This window comes from Melanerpes formicivorus, unplaced genomic scaffold, assembly GCF_026170545.1.
Source record: "Melanerpes formicivorus ecotype bairdi unplaced genomic scaffold, bMelFor1.0.p_v2 SCAF_8, whole genome shotgun sequence".
Lineage (NCBI taxonomy): Eukaryota > Metazoa > Chordata > Aves > Piciformes > Picidae > Melanerpes > Melanerpes formicivorus.
This window is the reverse complement of record NW_027142360.1, coordinates 18,494,561-18,516,871: the sequence shown is the minus strand read 5'-3', so window position 1 is coordinate 18,516,871 and position 22,311 is coordinate 18,494,561. Positions and strand designations below refer to the sequence as shown.

Sequence of the window (22,311 nt, the reverse complement as noted above, 5' to 3'; positions counted from 1 at the left end):
ACACTGGTAGTTCTGGAAACTTCAGTCTCCAGCTGAGGATGCAACCCTTTTATTCCAACATTCACTTATTCCTCCTCCATGGAGCTGACCCTCTTCATAGAGCTGTAGCTTAGGGTAGCTTCTCTTAATCCACCCCTGCCTCCCAGCCAAAGAACAATGAAGGGAAGGGTGGGGTCTTTTAGTTTTAAAAGAGAATAGAAGGGTGCCCACTTTTACCCCAGCAAAAGTGCTATGAGATGCTTGGCACCTGCTTCTCCCCCCTCCAACCCTCCACAAATGTCAGCCATCCATGAAACTGAAGATCAAGATGTGTTTCTCCAATCTGTAGCTAGTCTCACCAGGGCCACTGCTACACCGTTGGGTCCAGACAGACTCTCAATCCCATAACCACTTCTAGCATGGCAGGAGTGAATTGTGTGCCTCTCAGAACACCCACACAGGGTTGCAGTGGAGACCAGGAGGCTGTCAAACCCCCACAGGGGTTGCAGCAAAGGCCAGCCCTTGTGTTACAGCTGCCAGGCTCAGAGCACCCTGCACCTCATCACACCAAAGGGACCTCCTCATTTCCCAACTCGGAGGAGGCAGCACTACGTGCAGCGCCACAGCTCAGCATCCTCGAGGCTCTGGTACCCTCTGCTGGCCCTGAATGTTTCTTTTTCTAATGAAGTCTCTCCTGGGGTGTGCTTTCACTCTGAAGGTCACTTGCAGACTTGGCAGCAGCTATGCTTGCCTGCCATGGCAAATGCTGCCCTGTCTTCAGACTCCCCTCCCAGGTGCTCTTGCACAACCAAGCTGCCAAGGGCAGGGACCTTCCCACACCTCACATCTTTGTGAAGACACTTGAGAGGACCAATACTAGTTTGCTAGAAATGCCAAAAGCTGCAGGTTGACAAGTGAGAGGTCATGCAGCAAATGCAGATGGGTGAGTGGCTGTACAAATGTACGCTGGGGCAGAAAGCCCAGGGGAGGCTCAGTGTGAGTGGGAATCCCTCCCCCTGGCTGCCAGTACACAGTGGTAGGGGTATGAGGAGAGCATAAAGCTCTTTGACATCAACATTTATCCTCATCCTCACTTGGCACAGCTCTACCCCACTGAGGTAAGTAGGGGACTGGCCCTGCCCCTGCCTGCAGCAAGGCTGTCACACAGCACTTTGCACCGCAGGGTAAAGCATTTGCCTGCTGCAGCAGGAAAAGGGGAGGGATGGGCAAAGAGCAGCTTTGTAGCAGGGAACCCCAGGTCATTTCCTGCACTGCTGCTGGCAAGATGGGAAAGATGGCAGCAGCCTCCATGCAGTGGTTGGGTAAAGTAATGGCTGAGCACAAACAGGATTTATGCCTTAACAGACAGATCAAACCCTGAGCAAGAAATGAGTTTCTGCTTTCAGGGCTGTTGGTGCTGCCCCCATGGCTGTGTCCTACCTCGAGTCTCCAGGCCAGGTGTTGGGCAGTGGCTAACACAGGGCAAGCAGAAGGGATGCCTTTCCACTCCTGCACCAACTCCAAAGGAAGGAGATACATCCCCTTTGTACCCCTAGGCAGCCAAAGATCCTGGGCTGGCACTATCAGTTTTTATTTTAATACAAACTAAAAGCTTTCAGAACTCAGAAACATCAAAGTGGCAGAGTATCACAGCACCCCAGGGGAATCCTGGGCACCCCAAAGCATGGTTCAAGAGGGAGGCCCTGAGCTGTTTGGCTCCCCAAGGAAAGTCTCCCAGGAGCAGGCTCTGCCCCCAGGGGGCACATGAGCCCATGTCAGGTGGTAGCAGGCCCCTCCTCACACGTAGGACAGGGAGGTCACTTGATGCGGTAGAGGACTTTGCGTTGCATGCGGTGCTGGATCTCCCCTCGCCGCATCATCAGCTGCAGCACCTTGTAGATGGCATGTTCTGGGTATTTCTGGAAACAGAAGAGCAGAGGGAAGTGAGTCAGCAGGGAACAGCTCACCAGAGCCCACGAGAACCTGCAAGCTTTGCTAAAGCCTGGTGCTCTCTGGAGGGAGGGAGCCTGGTAGCGCCAGGCACTGAAGCTCCTTTTCCCTTTCATAATTTCAGCCTGAGTGCAGCCAGTCTCCCAGGTCAAAGGTTTCAGGGGTAGGGACCCAACCTACCAGAGCAGCCCCAAAACTCAGTGTTTTCACAGAAAAATGAGTTCTTATTCCTCTCAAAATCTGCAATGGCACATTCCTCCCAGCTTCAAAAGCAATTATGACCAAAATGGCCTCCAGCCTCCTCTTGGGGAATGGGTTTCACCCCCTGAGCAGCAGCCTGGGGCCCCTGATTACACAGCCCAATCCTCCCCAGGGACCCAGGCCCACCTGGCGAACAAAGTCCTGGATGATGCTGTGCTCCGAGACCTGGGAGCCGATGGCGAAGCGGCGCTTCAGCTGCTTCTCAATGCGGGACAGCATCTCCTGGTCCTCCTGTGTCGTGAAGCCTTCTGCCCCTGCAGGGAGAGGCTGGATGAGTAAAGTGCCACCCAGATCAAAGCCACAGTGCCCACCTCCTGTGTCTCCCACTACACCTGCAGCAAAGCTCAGAGACTAGGAACCCACAAGCAAATCCAACATTAAAGCTTGTGGAGCTCGAAAGACACAGCTGGATGCAGACTGACTGCTGGAGCTTCCTTCAAATCCTCTGCACCACACTGCCCCCCGAGGAAACATTGTCTCCACCCCCATAAGGAAAGATGCTGGGGAATAAACAGTTTGGGAAACTGCTTCCAGCACTCTGCCTTTGGGACCACAAGAGGTCAGACTGCCATCCCTTGGCCAGCACAGGTAGAGACCCTCAGTGTCATTTGTTGCTGCCTTCCCTGTGACCCACAGCCCCACGGCTATGATGGCTCCTTACTGTTACAGGCATTGCTTTGCCTTTGCTCAGAAAGCAGGCCCACCCCTGCCTCTGCCAGACTGCTCCTGGGATAGGAGCTTGTCTCTCCTTGCCCCAAGCAGTCAGGCCTAGAATATCCCTCCTGTCCCCAGCACAGAGTATCACCCTCTCACCTGAAAGGTTGCCTGACATGGCTGCATCAAGTGTGGACACCTGGAAGAGCCGCAAGGCCTCCTCAACATCTGCCTCAGAGGCAAAGGGCTGAAGCCTCATCTTCGCCAGGGACTCAGCAATACGCACAATGGCCTCCAGCTGCCTGTGGCCAAAGGAGATGTTTCCTGCTTTTTACTGTGGCTCCAAGAGGTCTTCTTGCTTCCCTTCAACCCCTGTCACCCCCACCTACCCCATTCTCCTACCCCACTCCAGGCACTTCTTGACTGCCCCTGTGGCACCTTCAGTGTTTTTCCTTTGGACAAAGGGGTCTCCCAAGCACTAGCACGCCACTAACTACCTTCCTGGGCTACCCCAGGTGACTACCAGCAATGGGATGAACTTCAGTAAGGCCAAATGCCAGGTGCTGCACTTGGGTCACAACAACCCCAAGCAACACTACAGGCTTGGAGAAGTGTGGCTGTCTGGCTAAAAGAGACCTGGGGGTTCTAATCGACAGGCAACTGAATATGAGCAAGCATGAGTGTGCCCAAGTGGCTAAGAAAGCCAATGGCATCCTGGCTTGCATCAAAAATGCTCTGTCCAGAAGGAGTAAGGAGGTGATCATCCCCTTGTACTCAGCTCTGGCAAGGCTACACCTCCAGTATTGTGTCCAGTTCTGGGCACCTCAGTACAGGAGAGATGTGGAGGTGCTGGAGCCAGTGCAGAGGAGGGCAAGGAAGCTGGAGAAGGGCATGGAAAATAAGTCTTATGAAGAGTGATTGAAGGAGCTGGGGCTGTTTAGTTTGGAAAAGAGGAGGCTGAGGGCAGACCTCAGTGCTGTATACAGCTCCCTGAAATGACATCGTGGAGAGGCTGGTGCTGGTCTCTTCTCACAGGTAACTAGTCAGGGAACTAGAGGGAATGGCCTCAAGCTGTGACTGGGTAGGTTTAGACTGGACATTAGGAAAGAAGTTTTCCCAGCACGAGTGGTCAGGCCTTGGAAAGCGCTGCCCAGGGAGGCGGTTGAGTCACCAACCCTGGAGGTGTTTAAAGGTGGTTTGGATGTGGTGCTTGGGCATATGGTTTAGGGGTGAACCTTGTAGAGTAGGGTTCTGGGTGGGACTTGGTGATCCTGAGGGTCTTTTCCAAGCGGAATGTTGCTGTGATTGTGTGAGCTTCTCACCGGACAGTGATGGGGATGCTGGAGCGGCGGTCGCTGTCCTGCTCTTGCTGGCGAGTGCCGCTCCGCATCAGGATGTAGCGGTGCTTCAGCTTCTCTGAGGCGGCCGCCGACAGCCGAGGGCCACACTTCCTGCAACACAAGACAGGAGCTGCAGGCACTGCCACCAGGGAGGAGGGTCCCTGCGTACCCCTCGCTTCCTCAGGCTGCACTGCCCACTATTGTGAGCTGCTCTGGCTGGCCTTCCTTCAAGGCAGGACTCTACAAAAGGTCACCCAGAGCACTTGCAAATGCCAGCTGCACGGTTCACTTCTCACCACTGCCTCCCACCGCGCAGCCCACGTGCTGCTAAAATGTCACGCCTGGGATTCTGTGATTCTCTCACTCACGTCCGACAGAAGGAGATGAGCTTCTTCAGCTTGTTCAGCTCGATCTCGCCCTCCACAGCCTGGGTCTGCGTCAAGGCGCTCACGTGTAAGGACATCACGTGCTTGGCCAGCGTCTGGGAGAGCAGAGGGCAGTCAGGCAGCTGGAAACCCCATCGCCTCCCCCTCAGGAAAACAGGGCACTACAAGTTCCAGCTACACCCGTGTGCCCCAACTGACCATGTCCCGCTCCTCGTTGTGCTCATCCTTGACAATGAAGATCATGTCAAACCGGGACAGGATGGTGGGCATAAAGTCAATGTTCTCCTCGCCCTTGGTCTCATCCCAGCGCCCAAAGACAGAGTTGGCAGCTGCCAACACAGAGCAGCGGGAATTGAGTGTGGTTGTGATTCCTGCCTGCAGGGGGAAGGAGAAACAGAGAGGGGGTCAAGACCTGCTCCAAGTCACCACAGGACTAGTAGGCTATTAATTCCTAGTGAAAGGTCCAAAGCAGATTGCAAGGACTCATCCTCAATCACTTGCATTTAAATAAAACCCCTTAAGTAGCCCCATCTGCTCTGTAATGGTTCCACAAAGAGGAGCATGTAGCAGAGGAGCTGCATGGGGCTGGACCCACATGTCCCTCTAGAGAAGGACTGGCTTCAGCTGAGACACCAGCACTGAGCAACTTCATTTAAAACCTTGTGTCAAGGGCAAGGACACACAAGACCCCACTCCATGTTTGCAAGCTGAGCCAGAAACTGGGCTGTCAGGGCTGAGTCCCAATGGGCAGACCCAAGGGCAAAGCAGGGGTTTGCAGGTAGCAGAGCAAAAAGGACCAGCAACAAAATGTCATTGTGCATGCTCTGTTACTAGACTGAGGGGTTAGCCAAGGTGACCAGGAGGAAGCAGAGGTGCTACCAAAGGGAAATTAAGAGAAACTCTGATTTGAGAGAAGACCTGGCACCAGGATGTTACAGTTTGTGTAGATCTTCTGAGGGAGTAGAAAGCAGTGGGATGGAAGAAAAAGGAGTGACATCAGGCTGTGACACAAGGACATCAGCAGAACTATGAAATCTAGAGGAGCAGAGGATAGAGAGAACAGAGGGAGCTTGTTTCAGTCCTGCTGAAGTTCAGTCTGCCTGGAGAACACAACTCAAAACCTGCAGGCAGAGCTGACCTGTCTCAGATCAAAAAAACCAGTAACCATTAAGACCACTGCCTAGACTCTAAAATGAGCATCTCTGGCAAAAGATCAGCATTTGGCTCTCAGGGAAACCCAGTGGCAAGTGAGGCTCCTACCACAGCATGACTTGTGCCAGAAGCTCACCTTAGCAATGGAGATGGTCTGCTGCTCCATGGCCTCATGAATGGCCACACGGTCATCCTCTCGCATCTTGTCATCCATGGTGGGACAAATGAGGTAAGGAGGTAAAAAAAAATTCATCAGTCCCCTCTGCTGGGCCTCAGCTGCACACCCACTGATGCTGACCCCCTAGGTAAAGCTCTGTGAGGATGTCTGCACAACATGACAGAATGTAACCAAAATTTCCCTGTAGTCCCATCCCTGACCTTCCCCGAAAGAGAATGAGGCAGTCTCAGGACAGTCACCCTTTCTCCTCCAGCTCTGGGCTCTCCCAGGAGAGGCTGGCAGCCCAAGGGCTCCCTCCCCTGCTACCACACAGGCATCTCCCCAGGTACCTTGTCAAACTCATCGATGCACACCACTCCCCCATCTGCCAGCACCATGGCTCCTCCCTCCATGAAGAAACTCCTGGAGGCAGGGTCGCGGATCACCGAAGCTGTCAAGCCAGCAGCACTGCTGCCTTTCCCTGAGGTATACACCTAAAAGCATGTGAGACAAGAAAGGGGACAGCATGTCAGTCACCACAGGACTCAGGAGCCCACTGCTCCAGAGCTTGAGTATGAAGCACTCCCAGCACTGCAAAGTCCAGAGCTGCTGGAGGAAACACAATGGTCTCCAGGAAAACCCCTCAGTACCTGCCAAAAGAAGATTTGCCAGGTACAGAGCAAGACTGCCTAGTCCCAAGCCTTAGGCTGGCAGCTGTGACACACCAGAGGGCTTGCAGACACACACACACAGGCATTAAGTACAGAACAGGGAGTGAGTCACTCTTTGATGGGCTGCTGCATTAGCTTTGTTTCCCCCCATCCCCCCAAGGGAACAACATGGTCAGAGGCTGTTTTAATATAGTGACTACAAGAAAACACAGTTGAAAACACAGTTTCGTGCCTTGGCTCAGCCTGGAGGTTCCGTGCCTGAGACACAGTCAGCTTCATTTGTCCTGAGCAGTCAGCCTCTCTGCTGATCAAGTCTCAACAATACACAGCAGCACCAAACACAGCTTTGGACATCTGCAAATACCCTGGCTCCTATCATAATGAAAGGCATTACCTGCTTCCCCTTCCCTCCCTTGGTCTCTGTCCTGCATCCCACCTCTTCCAGGCTAGCACTAGAAATGGCAGTTTGCACCTCTCCCAGCCAGTACAGCTGGGGATGCAGGAGAAGGTATCTGCTGAGACCAGTCTGGTCTTTGCTACTATGCAAGGAGCAGAAGGAAGAAATGAACTACACTACAAGCAAGCCCCTTAAACCACCTACCCCAATGGGAGAACACCTCTCAACAAACTTCAGCAGCTGGGATTTGGCTGTGCCAGGGTCACCCAACATCAGTAAGTTGATGTCTCCTCTGCGGGTCAGCCCGTCCGGGAGCCTGGATTGACAGGGTGGGAAGAAAAGAGAGAGGAGAGATGGTGAGACCTAATTTTGGTAACAAAGCACTGCTGACGGGAGACAGCCCTCTGGCAGCACTGCCAGGAGACTGTACGAGGGCTTTGTGCCATGAATGACACTGCTGACACCACTGACTCTCCACCAGGCTGACTTCTCCCCACCTCTTGCGAGAGCCCCCAAACAAGAGGCAGGCAATGGCCTTCTTGATGTCAGCGCTGCCATAGATGGAGGGCGCGATGCTCTTGGAGATGGTGTCGCAGATGTTGGGCATGGCAGCGAGGCGACGGAGCTCCTCCTCTTCTTGAGGGGTCACGGAGCCAGCGAAGCTGTGTCCTGTACAGGGGTGAAGATAAAACATCCATTTGCTCACTGTTGAATCAATGTAACCCAAGTGCCCCTGCCACCACCAAAATCCCTCCTTGAAAATCAAGCCAGCGAGTGGGCAGGGCGGGTGTTCGCTATCCCAGCAAGGTAGGCTGTGTCCTTACAGGCTGAGAGAACAAAGCAAAGGTCTTGGCCAAAGTAGCTTTGGAGGAATGAGGGAGAATTACAGTCAGGATCATGTTTTAAATACATAGCTCAATTTTAACTATTGACTTCAGCCCAGATCCTCAGGGATGGCTTAGCAGAACGCCACTTAGATCAAAAGGATAAAAACCCTTACATACCCTGGAGGACTCAGGCTGAAGATTGCTTATTTAATATCCCTGAGAAAAAGTCATGCAGGACACAACTACAGAGCATCCAGGACAAGCTGGACTCCTGGACTGGCTTGAACCTTCTGCTACATAAGCAGCAGAGAAGAACTCAGACTGTGATTTCCTACAGTCTTCATCAAGGGAACACTTTGTTCAGGAAGGGGAAATTCCCAATGCCAGGCTACCAACACAGAGCACATGGGCATCAAAAGCAGACCTCACCTGAGCCCTCTGTGTCCACCTGAATTCCCACCACACGGATGTAAGCACTTCGGATGCCCACGCCCACATTGTCACGTCGTCTGGTCTTGCTCTGGGCAGACTTCTTGATGGAGTAGATGCCCATGATAGTGACTCTGTTCCCTGGGACAACTTTGTCACACAGGTACCTAAAAGGAAGAAGGGGAAAGCAGAGGATGGTGGGAAGGGAAAGGATAGCACCAGAACACCTGCTTGCCCTAAGGGTAAGGGCAGGGAGACTAAACAGGTACCTGTCACAGTACAGCTGCATGTGCCGAGGCATCTCCCCGTGTGGTACGGCATCTGGGGCCTCCTGCAGCTTCAGGATCTGGAAGTCCACACACTTGCACTTATCTGGTATGATGAAATAGGGGTCCAGTGGGCATCTTGGGCGGCCAGCTTGTTCCCTGCACAGAAAAATCAATCAGGGAGCAGTACTGGTACTCAGGAGCCATCCCTGGGGGCCCTCCCATAGAGCGGACAGAGGTGACAAAGCCCAGAGCAGCTGCTCCTCCAAATACTGCTGAGCAGATGAGAAGGTCAATCACACAGGGCCAAAAAGAAACGTTTACCAAGTCTTCTGTCTTGTCTTCAACAGCTGCTAAAGGCAGACCTGAGAACAAGCCCAAGACAGGGTGATACTTGCCTGAATACCCTGCCTCCCCCCTCTCCCCTGCTAGCTAAAAGCCAGGAGGAAGGTAATTCATTAATTACACAGACGGTAACAGCACAGACATGGCAGAGCATTTTTCTTTATAACCTTGTGCACAAAGCAAATGTTAAGTGGTTACTTGTGAGAAAGCAATTAGCAATGTGACAAGGCTGTCATCAACCTCCTGGTCTCTTGAGACACATCTGCCTTGCTAGACTACAAGCTCTCTGAGACAAGGAGCACCTCCACATCCTGCTGCTGTCTCAGTACATCACTACTGATGCCTAACTCCATGCAGACAGGGACAGGGATTCCGGGGAGGTTAACAAGAGAGTGCAGATGCACTCGTACAGTCAAGCATCAGTAGCCAGGTGCTGTACAGACTGCTGTAAGGCGCTGTACAGGTGCTGTAAGAATGACTCCTGTCCCAAAGATTTCTCAAACTGCATTAGAGTTAAGGAGCAGAAAATAAATACTGTTAAGCCCAAGCACAAAGACACAAGCCACCTGGATCAGTTGGTGTGAGGGTTGCAGCACAGTGCACCCTAACTCTCACCATACACATGGGCAGCAAGAGCTGTAAAGCCTGACTGGAAAGTCAGTAGCAAAGCTTCCCTACAGAAAGGGAAGAGAAACAGCCCCAGGGCAGAAGGAACATAGAAACAAGAAGTTTGTTTGAAAAAGATAACAACTTAATGAAAGTTAGGACAGCAGAGTAAGCTGGCATCATGGAGGCAGGAATGAACCTTTAGGCACAACAAGTGAAGCACTCTGTAGATGTACCGAACTCTCTGGACGTGGCTGCTCAACCCTGCCCTCAGCACTGATCCTGCAGCACCATAACCACTGTGACTACAGACAGATGAAGCTAAAGCTTGCCAGCCATGGGTGCAGGAACATACAAGGGCAAAACAAAAAGAGGAGGCAAAGAGCTGTGCAGATGCTTTTGCCTTGTTCAACAGGGCATTGACTCTAGGCAGCATGCATGAAATGGAGGGAGAGCAGAAGGAGGGGACACAGCCCCTTTTTCACCACCAGCCTGCAGCATGCATGCCTGTGTCAGTCCTTACGTGTTGCACTTCCTGGGGAGAGCATAGCCCTCCAGGCCTGGGCGCACTGCGATGTTGTTGATGGTGTTACGGCAGCTGCGGCACTGGATGGCTATTCTGGTGGCTTTGGCCCTCACTGGGGTTGCTGCAATTACAATCCCAGGGATCTTCACAAGGTGGGACATCTGGTCAGACTGAAAGGGAAAAGGTGAAGGAAAGGTGAGCAGGTGATCACTGGAGGATGGATGGGAAACTAAAGAGTTTAAAACCCCACAGCCTTTCCTTAGCTAAGTTTTCCACATTCATGGGACTAAGGTACCTGAACTAAAAGCCTGCACAATGTCACTCTTCTACTCTATAGTAGTAGCAGAACACTGCATGACTTAAGCCATGCCAATTTCAAAGCAAGGGAGAAAAGGGGGAAACACTATGCAGAATGTGACTAATAGCAATAATGTTCCCACAGCAGAAACCAGCAGTACATCTTTTGCAGTCAGATTTAAGCTGCAGAGTATCCCTGCTTGTAAATTAGCGTACAACTCACATCCTGAACTATGCAATCAAGCAGCAGAAGCATCCCTGCAATCACAGCCACACACAAACAAGTCCTGACACCTGCTGTTCAGTGCAGGAGCTGCTTCCCCTCACCTTCAGGCTGCGGATGTTGGCTGCGTTGGCATCTGATCTCAGCATCACCTGGATGTCTTGCAGAGTTTCCTCCCCTGAAGGACGAGGACGGGTGACCTCATCTGCAACTTCTTTTGCTGCTTCTTCCAGCTACAAAAGGAACAACTAGGCTATTATGAGTATATTACAATATATTGCTCTCATGGCGTGGTATCAGTATGCCAGGTTGCTAGCCTCCTCCATCCTTACCAGCTGCAAGTGCTCTGCTGGCTGCTTGTACAGATAGTCAGCAAGATCTTCATCAAAGCTGGCCAAGTCTTCCATCTCCACCTCCACCCAGTACTGACTCCGATTATAGTGCCGCTTAAGCTCATCCCTGGAAAGGCAGCAAGAGGTAGAGGTTTGCAGGGCAGAGCACCAGTCACCACGATGACCTTATGACACAGGGATCAGAGAAGGCAGGTTCTGCAAGAAGTCCTTAGTTTGGAAATCAGGAGGAGAAAAATCAGGAGGAGAAAAATCAGGAGAGTGCCATAAGAAGTGTAGGGGGACCTGGGCAAATCTTTCACCCAAACCCACTCTGAAATGTGGCCATACATCTAGGGCCACCAGTGCTTACAGTGATAGTGCAAAGCACAGCACTAATTGCTGGCTAAGTACACACCAGACAGGCAATTAGAAAAATTCTATGCAGAATAATACCTAAAACATAACTGTAAAAAGAGAGGTAATAGTGTAATAGCCAGGGTACATGAAATTCAGAGATGAAAGGTGAAAGATTGTCCTGGTCCTTTCATGACAGATCTGTATGTCCTCTTACAGTTTTGTTTTCAAACACTCACAGGCAAAGGGATTACCAAGGGACCTTCACAGCCACAGAAAGCAACAAGGGCAGGGAGTGCTGCACTGATTTTAATGGGGACAGACAAAACTCAAGACCAGAAAGCACTGGAATCTTGAGACAAACCTTGAATTTCAGAACTAGGTGCAAGCTTGGCAGTTCAGATCCCTTTATTGCTACCACTGCCAATGGCTGTTTGCCTGAAAAAAATTGAGGGAACACTAGACCTCAGTTTTCCTGGGAACAATGATACTTATACTGACAGAGAGTTCTCTAGGGTCTATGGGAAAAGCTGAGGTGCTATAGTGTATCTGGCATGTGCATAGCAGGAGGGAGGTTAAGCGATGATCGGATGTGCAGATCAGAGTGGGTAAGGCACAGGAGAAGGGGTCACAGCAGCACCTGTATTTGAAGGTGAAACCCGTCCGGTCCGTGCCAACCCGGTACTGCCGCAGAAACTCCTTGAACCGCTTCTGCAGCTGTGACTTCCGAACCTGCCCCTCATCCACCGGCGTATCGCCTCCGAAACTGTCGCTGTAGAAGATGCCGGGGTCGTCAAAGCCGGACATGATGATCGATGCTCACCTGCGTGGGGCCGAGAGCGCACGGTCAGGCCCAACCACCTCCTTTTCTCCCACACCAAATGCTTTCTGGGACCCTGCCTCCCCCTTCCGCTCTCCCCCACATCCCTAGCTGCACTAACCCCACGCACCGTCCGCATCCTCCTCCCACAACCCCAGTGCCGCGCTGGATCCCCCATGCCAAAAGCCCCCGGCGTGACGTCCCGCGCTAGTCCCGCTCCGCACCTCGCTGCCCCCGGGAAGCCGCCACCAACTTTTTCGCGGCAAAAGCAGCGCGGCGGAAACCGAACTGCTGCGCGGGGAGTGCCGCCGCCGATACGGCAGCGCCCTCCGATTGGCCCGTCTGCAGCGCGCCTCCGCCGATTGGGGGCCCGCTGCCCTCGCCTCTGCCGCCGATTGGCCGGAGAGTTCCGCCCTCTGCCCGCCGGGCGCAGTTTGGCGCGAAACCTGGAGGAGAAGAGCAAGGCCAGGCGAAATGGCGGGCGAGCGGGCGGAGCCATCGTAGCGAGGAGGGGAGGGGGAACGGGTGAAACCATTGCGGACAGCAGGGACGCGGTGGGAGCAGCGTGGCTGCTGCAGGCCGGGAGGGAGACAAAAATGTTAAGTCTCCGAGACAAAAAGTAGTATTGCTGTAGGAGCAGCTGGCGGCTGTCGCTGTGGGGCTTGATGATGTCGAAGGGCCTGATCAGTTTCTTACTTGCTTCTCATTAAAGGTTCAGTTTCTCTTACCCATGCTCGGATGGTGTGTGGTTTGTTTTGGGCAGGGGTCTTCCAGCTGGGAGGGGTTGTCTCCAGGGTCTTTGCTGGTCTTTCAAAAGCTTGGACTTTGTTTGAACTCCTGAGTTCCTTTGTCACACATTAGATCTCCACTTGCCAAGGTCCTAGCCCATATTAATTGTTTCTCACTGGTTTCAAAGGACACTTCTTAAGTTAAAGATACACGGGGAAACTTCACTGGTAAAAATGCAAGGACTGTTAGTTACAGGCAATAAGGATGTGGTGAAATTGCTGAGATGCCACAAACTGCCCAAGATAAAATTTGTAAGCATTTTCCATCACTAGGGCTGGGGCTGGTCTGGCTGGATGGGGTGCAGCAGACCCATGGCCATGGAGGGCAGGGCAGAGAAGAAGCTTTCCAGGTAACAAGCGAGGAAGTGGCCTCAAGGTGCACCAGCACAGGTTTAGGTTGGGTATTAGGGAAAATTTCTTCCTCAAAAGTGTTGCCAAGGCCTGGAACAGGCTGTGCAGAACAGTGATGGAGTCCCCATCCCTGGAGGGGTTTCAAAGCTGCGTAGATGTGGTACTGAGGGACCTGGTTTAATGGTGATCTGGTAGTGCTGGGTTAACAGATGGACTCAATAATCTTGGAGGTCTTTTCCAACCCATACTTCTTTATGTTTCTTTATTCTCAGTCAGGTATCCCTTCATCATCCCTTCAGCACAATGGCTGGGAGTTACTCAGGGCACCCTAGCTCTTCAGCCAGGAGCAGAGGAGGGATGATGTCAGTGTGTATCCAAATTTCCTAAGTTTAAGGTCACAGTTGTGATCTCTTTGGGCAGAAGAGAGGAGCTGGGTGTGGTAGAGTGCGTTTCTGAGCTCAGGTATTCAGCATGGTTGAATGAACATACTGACTTAGGTGGGTTAGTGGGACTGAATAGAACTTAATATAAATTCAAATTAATGAATCAGATCTTGTATGTGAGTAACTATCAAGCTCCATATCCCTGCCTTTAAACATCTCACTATGTTTAAAAAAATAACTATTTTTTTTCTACCAAAGGTTGGCAAATGGGTCCAAATAGAGAAGTATTAAAGGGGATTTCAGAAGGGATACAGAGTAGATAAGAGCCAGAGAATAATCAGAATCATTTCAGCCAGGAAAGACCTTTCAGGTAATATTGAGTCTAACCATTATCTGACAGTCCCTATTTCCTGCTGTTCATTCTCACTGCTCATTCTTGCTCTTGGAGCAGGTTCAGTGTTGCTCTCAAAACAGAGCAGTAGGAAAGCATGTATGGGATTAAGGTCACAGCTAGAGCAGGCACCATCATTGAGACAGGTGGTCTTATGGCTTTCTGGTAGAAAGAGAGGAAAGGACTCTGATGTGAGAGATAATGGCTTTGTCAAGACCTGCTGTGCCATACCTGAATTGCAGGCTCTCCTGCAGTGACTCCTGTGTTAGAAGGCCTTCTAAAGCAGGTAAGGCCTGTAGCCATAACAGTGGCTGGTCACAAAGCTAGACCTCCACATTTGCCTCAGCAATGGGGGGAAGTAAGGAAGCTGTGTACGTGGGCTGCTCCAGCAGTGCTGTGTGTTTAGAGTGTCTTTAGCTGTGCCAACTTCTGGGTGTAAGTTGGGTTGATTTATTACTTAGGTGAGGGAATGCAGACGTATGCTTGATGTCCCCCATTTAGCTACCTCACAGGATCAAAACCTAGTGTGCATTTCATTTCTGGGTAGTAGAAACATGCTTGCTTTTCTGATTCATGCAGAAGTCCTGACAAAGGCAGCCTGGTCATGGAATCTTAGCTGGTAGTGGTCAGGGGGAGGTGTCCTGGTTTCAACTGGCTGAGGGTCCCATCATCTTTTGCTTTAGCTTGAATACCAACCACTTCTTATGTATGGCTTCTACCCCTTAAAAAAACCACTTTGCTCCCAGAATGTAATGCCATTTCTAGAAATAGAGACCAGCTGAAGAAACCTGCCCCATCTTGTAACAGGTTATTGTTAGCCCTGAGTGGGAGCAGAGTCTGGCTCTGATGATAGCTCCCACTTTTGTCAATTGTCATGTCTCTGGAGGCAGCAGCTTCCAAAGACATAAAACAGGGCAGGAAGAAAGAAACCTGCTTTCTCCCCAGGTGATGCTTTAATAATAGGAAACACCAGGCCTGAAGACTTTACACTGAAGTTTATTATGTGTATAAATTATACGACGAGACAAGAGTGTGACACTGTGGCTTCAACAACTGTCATCTGCTTAAAAACAAACAAACAAACAACATGATTGGAGAAAGAATTAACAAAGACCTACTAGTGTCATATAAAACAGTCTATAACCCGCAGGAGCCATGTGGCTCCACAGAAAAAGTGATCACAGTATTATCTAGCAGTATAAAAATACTGAGCAAACACAGCTCCAGGAAACTTTGCATTTCTGAGGAGAGAGATCTCAAAGCTGCATTTCTGATCCTGTAGGATTTTTGCAGGTACTCTGTAAAGCAGCAACAATTCTTGGCCATTGTTTTTAGCCTTTTAGCCCTTAGGTATTTTTGGTGATAAAGTTAGTCTCTGAGAGGAACTCACACCAAGTGTGGGAGAGACTTTGCCTGACCCCCCCTTACAGCCCTCTGATTTCTGGGGAGAAAAGTCTCCTAGTATTAGTGGCAGAGCCAAGATCACAGTACCCAGTCGGAGGGAATAGCTCTCACAAGGACTGGGGAAGGTGAATTAGTTCAGGATAATGGAAGGCATGAAGAGAACACAAAGGTTCTGCTCTTTCACATGGCAAATAAACCCACAGCAACTGTCATGGCGAGGAAGCTGAGCGCCAGAATCCATCGCACCAAGGGAGTGGTAGGCATCATGCCTGTTTGTCTGCTGTTTGTCTTCTCACTTCCTTTTCTAAGCACTGCACCTAAATAAAAGACAAAGAGTGAGTGAGATATTGCATCAAGATGCTGTTGGTATGCCATGTTTGCCCTCCTCTGGGCTAGAGCAGACCCTGCCTAGAGCCCAGCTGGGCTGGGGGAAACAGCAACAGCAGATTCTGCTTTCCTGGGGAAGAAGAGAGGAAGCAAACTTGACCTGGGCTTGCAACCCCTCTGCTTGTATGTAAGTACTGGCCTCTCCCCTTGTCTTTTTACAGGTTTACAAGCTCTGCCCAGCTCTACCAAACCCCTGATGTGTCAGAAGACAGCCAATTACTTAAGCCAGAATTTTAAAAGGCATTTTGTCTCCCACTTGTAGTTGATTCAATTGGTTGGACATCTAATTGCCTTAAACAGCTAGTCCTTAGCACTCCAGACAAATAAATTTACAGCTTCAGGGTGGGATTCCTCATCCAACACCAAACTTTTCTGGAAACTCTACTTTTATGAATGTATTGGGAAAGGAGTGGCTAAGTTCCACAGAGAATTTTTACTGGCTTTTCCAAAGAAGGTGCTTTAAGCTTCACTCTTTAGAGATGTGTAAGACAAGGTTTGTTTTCCACTCTTTGCCAGAGGAAAACTGTAGTGCAATCCAGTATGCACTGAAAATAAAAATCTTCCTTTTAGTTTCAGAATGGGTAGGTCCTAAGGGCTTTTTTGTTTGAATCACGTATTATCAGGGAAACTCATCTGTGAATATCTGAGCCCACTCCTCACTTTGTTACAAGCCTGACTGTATGAAAAGGCATCGCTCTGCTCACAGCTGCTGCTCAGGCTTTGCTCAATTTGGGATTGGCACTGGTCAGCAGTGGGACTTTTTCAGTTTCACAAAGCTGATGGGCAGCCTTTACCTCCCCACTTCACAACTGGTTACACTCCACCATTCTGAACAACGCTCACTATAAACCCAGCACACTTTCAGGAGTGTTTTCATTAACTATTTCTGGAAGGCAGGAAAATGACCAGAGGGAGATTTAGTCTGAAAGGACAGCCTGTTGGACGGGACTGTGTGTCTGAAAGAATGTTGTCAGCGTCACAGCACCATGGCTGATCTAAAGGGCCCAAAGTTGCTGTCTTTGCATCTGTGAACTCAAGGCCAGTTTTCCATGTGGTGAAAACTCGTGTGCTGAATGAACCTTACGCTTGTTGAAACCTAAGAGGAGGAGAGTGGAATCTTTTTCATGTAAAGCTTCCTCACTGAATGTTTCTGGATAGCCCCCATGTGTCATCCTTCCTCTGTCATGTCTAGAAGAGCTTTGCACACACCAGTGCCTTTCCTTGCACTAATGGCTGGGGAGAGATGGGGCAAGCACCTCATGCTGATTTCTCAATGGCTTTAACAAAGGAAGGGAGAACAAAAGCACAAGGGGCAGTGTTAAACACCTGTCCTCAGAAGTGCCTTACCGTGTTCATATGATTTGTTAATGTTCCTTGTGCGAAGCTCTGCCTTTGGTTGCACAGGGTGACCATTCTCCTGCCCCTTAGACACCAGTTCTTGTAGTGCCTCAAACACCTGAGAAGAAGGAACACTGAGTCATTATGTAGCCTCCTTTTCTTTCACCGGACCCCTGGCCCCTGCTACAGGCACTTTAAGAACTAGAGGAAGACACAAGCATTCAATCCAAGTCTCCTGGCATTTGTTTTGCACAGAATATAATATGCCTTGTGGGGTCAAGAGCAAGTATTTTACAGGTTCTGCCTGAAGCTTCCAGCTCACAAAGAAGCAATTGCCCATCTTCTGAGGGGAAGGCAGGCAAGGTACCTGTGTATCTAGTCATCATCCACAGAGGACCTGTGAGCTGTACTATAGAGATAAGTGATCCCCACTCACACTACTCTCAGTATAAGCCCTCATTCATATCTAAATAATGGCACATAGGAAAACAACTGAATTCACACCCTAGGAGAGAAGGGGGAGCTTTTCAGAGACCATCTTTTTACTAGGCTCCCAGGCTGGACAAGCACAGCCATCCTGCTCTGAGTAGCTTGCCCTGATCCACACCTACCCATAAGCTCCACAGCAGGAATACCAGCTTTGCCTTTCCCCTGTAGCTATTATCTTGTTTCAGGGAGGGTGTGGGCAAGCAGGGCTGTCTGGTTGTTACTCACCTGTATATTTAACAGGAATGCTTTCTTGGCCTCCTCCAAGACTCTTTTCTTAGTGGCAGGATCCATCTCAAGAGCATTCATGCGGGAGCGGTAGAGCTGCTTGAACTTGGTGGCGTTGGAGACTCCATCGAAGGTGAAGAACGCCAGCCCTTCTCCAGTGCTGGGCAGCTGGAGGGCCTTCTGGGCAATTTTCTTCAGCACCTGTCCCCCAGACAGGTCTCCCAAATACCGAGTGTAGGCATGGGCCACCAGGAGCTCTGGGTGGTTCTTGCCTATGTAGTGGAGCCTCTCAGCATATTTCCGAGTAGCCTCGGGGCATGGGATCTCCTGCCTCCAGTTGCTGCCATAGAAGTACTCCAAGTCTTTCTCCAGGGCAGCTTTCCGGTGCAGCTCCACCGGAAAATACACAGGGGCATAAACTGGGTTGTCCTTGTTGCGTTCAATCTCTTCCTCCAGAGCAGAGTAGATGAAGTACAAGGATGCTGTAACCAGCTGAAAGAGAAGGAAGAGATTGAGCTACAGGTGCCTCTGTGGCTTTTGGGGACAAATCCTCCTGATGAAAATGTTGTTTATGGGCACACCCAGTGTGAGTCATGCACATTTGTTATGGTGCAGGTTTCCTATGAGGAAAACAGAGTTGCAAGGTGCAGTGAGACACTAGCCCTTCCCCTTCTGCTTGAGGCACCATCAGGTAACACATAAGCTCTTTCCAGCAGACACTGGTCTTACCTGCCCTTAAGAGGCACTGCATTCAACTTGAAGTTAAAGGTCTTGAAACTTAATTGCAATGGAAACTGGAGCCCTGTCTAATCATGCCCACTCTGTTCTCCTTAGTCCCTTGGTCAATGGGGAGAATATTCCCAAAGGTATATTTTCCGAAGCATTGTTCAAATCTGAATGCTTCAAGATGTGGCTTCCCTTTGTGGGGCCTTGTGAGACAATGACACATGACACACCCTCTTTGTTTTTCAACATATTAATCCTGTTAGCATCCCACCATCCTGGGAACCGACACACCACCGCTGTCCTCATTCAGGCTTGCAAGTGGGCTTGCCTCCTTGGTTGCTCAGAGGAGACAACATAAAAGGGGGCTGGAAGCACAGCCTGCCTCTGAAAGATGCCTTTGTGAAGGAGTGCTGCAAGGCTGTGTGTTCTCCTCTCTGTTTTGAAACCCCTATTATTGTTTTTCCCAGCTTACGTGATACTTCCTTCTATCTGCCAGCTTTTCCACATGGCCTAAGACAATCTAGCTGTGTTCTTTCCTTCCCTGTGCATTCTGTTTTCAGAATCTCCATTTTCTGTATTCATATTTACACCTATACCACCCATTCCTTGCAGTGGAATCCCTATCAGCAGCAAAATATAAAACATGAAGGTGTCACAGTAAAAGTGAATCAGGTTGAGGTGGGAGAAGATTACGCTGATGGCAGGAGAAGCAGCAGTTTACTCTCCCACAAAGCAGTCAGTTCTACAGTAAAAGAGTTGCCAGGCTGACCTCTCCCAACTGTGCCAGCAAATAGGACTTTGATAAGCACACAGGCAGTGGCTTGGTTGTGGAAACAAATATTCAGATTCTAGGGAGTCATGTGTCAGGGCAGATATATAGGTCTGCCAAGAGAGTAAACAAAAACAGAGGCTTTTAAACAATAACCTGCCATCCAGCTTACTGGAAGAGATACAAAATACAGGAACATTGCCTAATAAGTTAGCAAAATATAACCTGACTTGTTTTTAGAGGCAGGTGGTGGTACAATGGGAAACGTGGCTTTTGAAAGCTGTCACTGCTTCTTAAAATCCATGTCACGTCTCACTGCCCCTCACGGCACATAAATGTCTTCTAAGACACTGAGCTGTGTTCCTGAAGACCTGATTTCTTACATCAGTGCCAGCCTGTCTCGAAGTTCACTGCCTAACCAATGCTGCATGTCTAACAGCAGGAAGTCAGTGCCTGAGATTAAATCTGTGCTTGACTAAGTATCCTGAATGAGACCTGTCAGAAATAAGCTGACTTTTTCCTGCTCTTGTGGATTTATCTGCCAAGGAACAATTCAATAACAAAGTAATTAAACCATAGGTTGGATTGCTGGCTGCTAGTTGCAAGCCCATGCGTCACATCCTATAGCCTCCCAGGAATTTCTGGCCCAGGTGCGTGTTTTGTTTTTGCTCATGGCTTTGTTATGTGGCTGAGATCCCAGGAATCACATATGTAGCCAAGTTAGGCACAGGCTTATATCTGCAAATGATTCTCTTTTATCTTAAGAAAAGCAACAGGCTGCTACCTGTTGAGCAGACATGGCTTGTACAAACTCAGTCTGCCTTGGAGTTACTATTGTTCATGATCTCAGCTCTGGTATAACCCAAGTGACAAGTAAAACATTGCAAAGTTCAGTGCCAGAGATGATCCCACAGCCTCACTTTCTCACTATTCCATCATTATTTGTAGCTGTAGATGGTGTTGTAAATTTAGTATTCCCCTTCTTTTTTGGTCCCTTCAGCCACTGGTGTATCTGCACGTAGTCACACCTCCATTAACTATCATTGCCAATAATTAACATGCAGCCATTTATGAAGGCAGAGAAAAGCAATCGCACAAATCCCTTCAACCTCTTTGTTTCACCCTGCTTCAGGCTGCCCACCCTAATATTGCACAGTCCTCCACCATCTTCTGCAAGAGAAGCTGCTAAGATCTTAGGATGCTGGCATTTAAAAGTGTATTTTGCCCAGGAGATGCCCCCTCCTTCCCCTCTTCAGCCCCCAGGCAACCCATTTGATACAACTCCTGGTGAGGGAATGCCATCCCCAAGTGTTGCAGCTACTGCATACCTTAAACTCGTGGAGTGACACCTGCCCCCTCTGGAAATTCTTCATGAACGGTGTGTTCTCCGCCTGCTCGTGCACCTCCTTGGTGGCTTCCTTCAAGAGTTCTGACAAGTCCTTGGACATGCTGGGGAAGAGCACCAAAACAGATGTAAGTGCTGTGGCTCTCCTCTGGCAAAATGGGGGGAAATGGCAAAATAGGAAAAAAGGGGGAGCCTGGGACAGCAGAAAAAGGGACAGAACATTCCCGAGAGCCACGGATGGGAAGGGGGGAATACCATCATTCCAGCCCCTGTCCCGAGCAAGGACAACTGACAGATTCCATCCAGAGGTGAAAGCAGGAGCATGCCGTTCCGTGCAGAGCAGAAACAGACACAGCATGCCTAAAGCAAGTGGAGGAACAATATTCTTCTGTTAAAAAAACAAACAAACGAACAAAAAAAATTCCACTCGTTCCCGTCCTGCTCTTACCTTTCGGAGCTGCGTGCCTGGGAAGTTTCCATGTTTATCTGGGTCGTTTCACTGCTTCGCTTCGTTGTTGTTTTTCCTGCTTGTGCTTTCCTCCTTCCCCTCAGCTCCCGGGACAGTGAAGCTGTGTGCTGGGCTGCTACGTTCCCGCATCCAGCTTTATATTGTCAGGCCACGTGAGCCGTCAAAGCGCTGACCTCAGGCTGAGCACAACTTGTTGCAACACAACTGCACTTCCCCTCCCAGCCTGGCTGGCTCCCCCTCCTCGCCTGCAGCCCCCAAGGGACCAGAAGCAAGTCACCTGATGCGTCTTGATAACTAAGCACAAACCAGAGGATGTCCAGCAACTTCTCTTTCGAGCGTGTTCGGCTCAGTAACCCTTTCGGTGCCCGTGGCAAGCAGAGCCCAGGGGCTGCAAGAGGTGCTCATTGTGCTGGGGGCATCCAGGTTGGACAAAGAGGGGTGGATTTTCAGGGCTAGTGCCTGGGGCAGGGTGGGCAGCCTCCTCTTCCCTGCACCTCAGTTTGTGTCCCAGCTGCACCCTTCCTGGGCAGCTAATACAGCACCCTCCCTCATCTGCTCTAGCACCACTCGGGTATAAACATATGATTTCCCATGACTCTAGATCTTCAGAGAGAGTGTCAGGTAACATGGTGCTTGTGGACCATGGGATAAGTTAATCCATGCTCCAGCCTAGAAACATATGCTTTTCACAGCAGGGAGCACAGCAGGGACCCTGAGGTATGCATAGTCACAGACACCTGGAGTAATCCAGTTGCACATGCCCTAGTCCAGAGGTGCCAGAACTGCCCTTGCACAGTGGTGGGTGCTGGGGAATGGTCACTGTCCCTTTGCACAGAGCCTTCACAGGTGTACCTGCACTGATGAACAGCAAAATCCTTTCCCTGCTTTCCTGTGCACTGGGATTTGTGTGGCAACTGGCCCCTGCTGTTACCACCACAGCTGTGTGCTGGGCAAGCTTGGAGAACAGCATTCTGTCTCCTAGATATCCAGAAGGCCTGGGCAGCTAGTGGACTGAAAAGATGTCATATGAGATTTGGGGGAAACTGAGGAAGTCTGCAGAGACTTTAAAAGGCAAAAAAATTCTCTGATATGGAAAAAGAGAATTGGACAGGATGCTTCTGCCAGTACCTGGCTGTTCTGACATTTTATCTGGTGAGGAGGTCAATGAGGCAGCGGACAGATGAAGCAGGGACCTTCTTTTCCAAGTGTAGCTGCGCTGGGAGCAGGGCTAGCTGAGATGGACAACACATTGCCCAGCTCTGCTTTGGAAAACA

General features: G+C 50.2%; 2 protein-coding genes across 4 annotated transcripts; both read right to left on the bottom strand.

The window, feature by feature from the left end:
- Nucleotides 1–1,554: 1,554 nt before the first annotated feature.
- Nucleotides 1,555–12,291, bottom strand: MCM5 (minichromosome maintenance complex component 5). Of its 3 annotated transcripts, none has more exons than XM_068142349.1 (17): nucleotides 12,197–12,291; nucleotides 11,793–11,975; nucleotides 10,799–10,925; nucleotides 10,571–10,699; nucleotides 9,944–10,116; nucleotides 8,473–8,628; nucleotides 8,204–8,370; nucleotides 7,445–7,616; nucleotides 7,152–7,263; nucleotides 6,230–6,373; nucleotides 5,859–5,924; nucleotides 4,769–4,945; nucleotides 4,553–4,665; nucleotides 4,167–4,295; nucleotides 3,004–3,146; nucleotides 2,317–2,444; nucleotides 1,555–1,898 (listed from the first exon to the last, which is right to left on the bottom strand). In XM_068142349.1, exons 2-17 carry the CDS (start codon nucleotides 11,957–11,959, stop codon nucleotides 1,797–1,799), a joined length of 2,205 nt encoding a protein of 734 aa, XP_067998450.1. In that variant the 5' UTR covers nucleotides 11,960–11,975; nucleotides 12,197–12,291; the 3' UTR covers nucleotides 1,555–1,796. The 3 variants fall into 3 exon arrangements, with proteins under 3 accessions (XP_067998450.1, XP_067998451.1, XP_067998452.1); XM_068142350.1 differs by lacking the exon at nucleotides 12,197–12,291 and adding an exon at nucleotides 12,103–12,158; XM_068142351.1 differs by lacking the exon at nucleotides 12,197–12,291 and adding an exon at nucleotides 12,094–12,114.
- A 2,574-nt stretch (nucleotides 12,292–14,865) lies between these two features.
- On the bottom strand, nucleotides 14,866–21,155 carry HMOX1 (heme oxygenase 1). Its single transcript, XM_068142348.1, has 5 exons — nucleotides 21,017–21,155; nucleotides 20,552–20,672; nucleotides 17,729–18,220; nucleotides 17,024–17,132; nucleotides 14,866–15,606 (listed from the first exon to the last, which is right to left on the bottom strand). Exons 1-5 carry the CDS (start codon nucleotides 21,046–21,048, stop codon nucleotides 15,470–15,472), a joined length of 891 nt encoding a protein of 296 aa, XP_067998449.1. The 5' UTR covers nucleotides 21,049–21,155; the 3' UTR covers nucleotides 14,866–15,469.
- Between the last annotated feature and the right edge of the window lie 1,156 nt (nucleotides 21,156–22,311).

Coding starts and splice junctions, on each gene's coding strand:
- MCM5 (XM_068142349.1), bottom strand. CDS start 11,959: ATGTCCGGCTTTGACGACCCCGGCATCTTCTACAGCGACAGTTTCGGA. Junction 10,700..10,798: donor CAGCAGAGCACTTGCAGCTG/GTAAGGATGGAG, acceptor TTCCTTTTGTAG/CTGGAAGAAGCAGCAAAAGA. Junction 8,629..9,943: donor CTCCCCAGGAAGTGCAACAC/GTAAGGACTGAC, acceptor TTTTCTGTGCAG/GGAACAAGCTGGCCGCCCAA.
- HMOX1 (XM_068142348.1), bottom strand. CDS start 21,048: ATGGAAACTTCCCAGGCACGCAGCTCCGAAAG. Junction 18,221..20,551: donor TGTCACTCCACGAGTTTAAG/GTATGCAGTAGC, acceptor CTTCTCTTTCAG/CTGGTTACAGCATCCTTGTA. Junction 17,133..17,728: donor CATTCCTGTTAAATATACAG/GTGAGTAACAAC, acceptor CCTTCTTCTCAG/GTGTTTGAGGCACTACAAGA.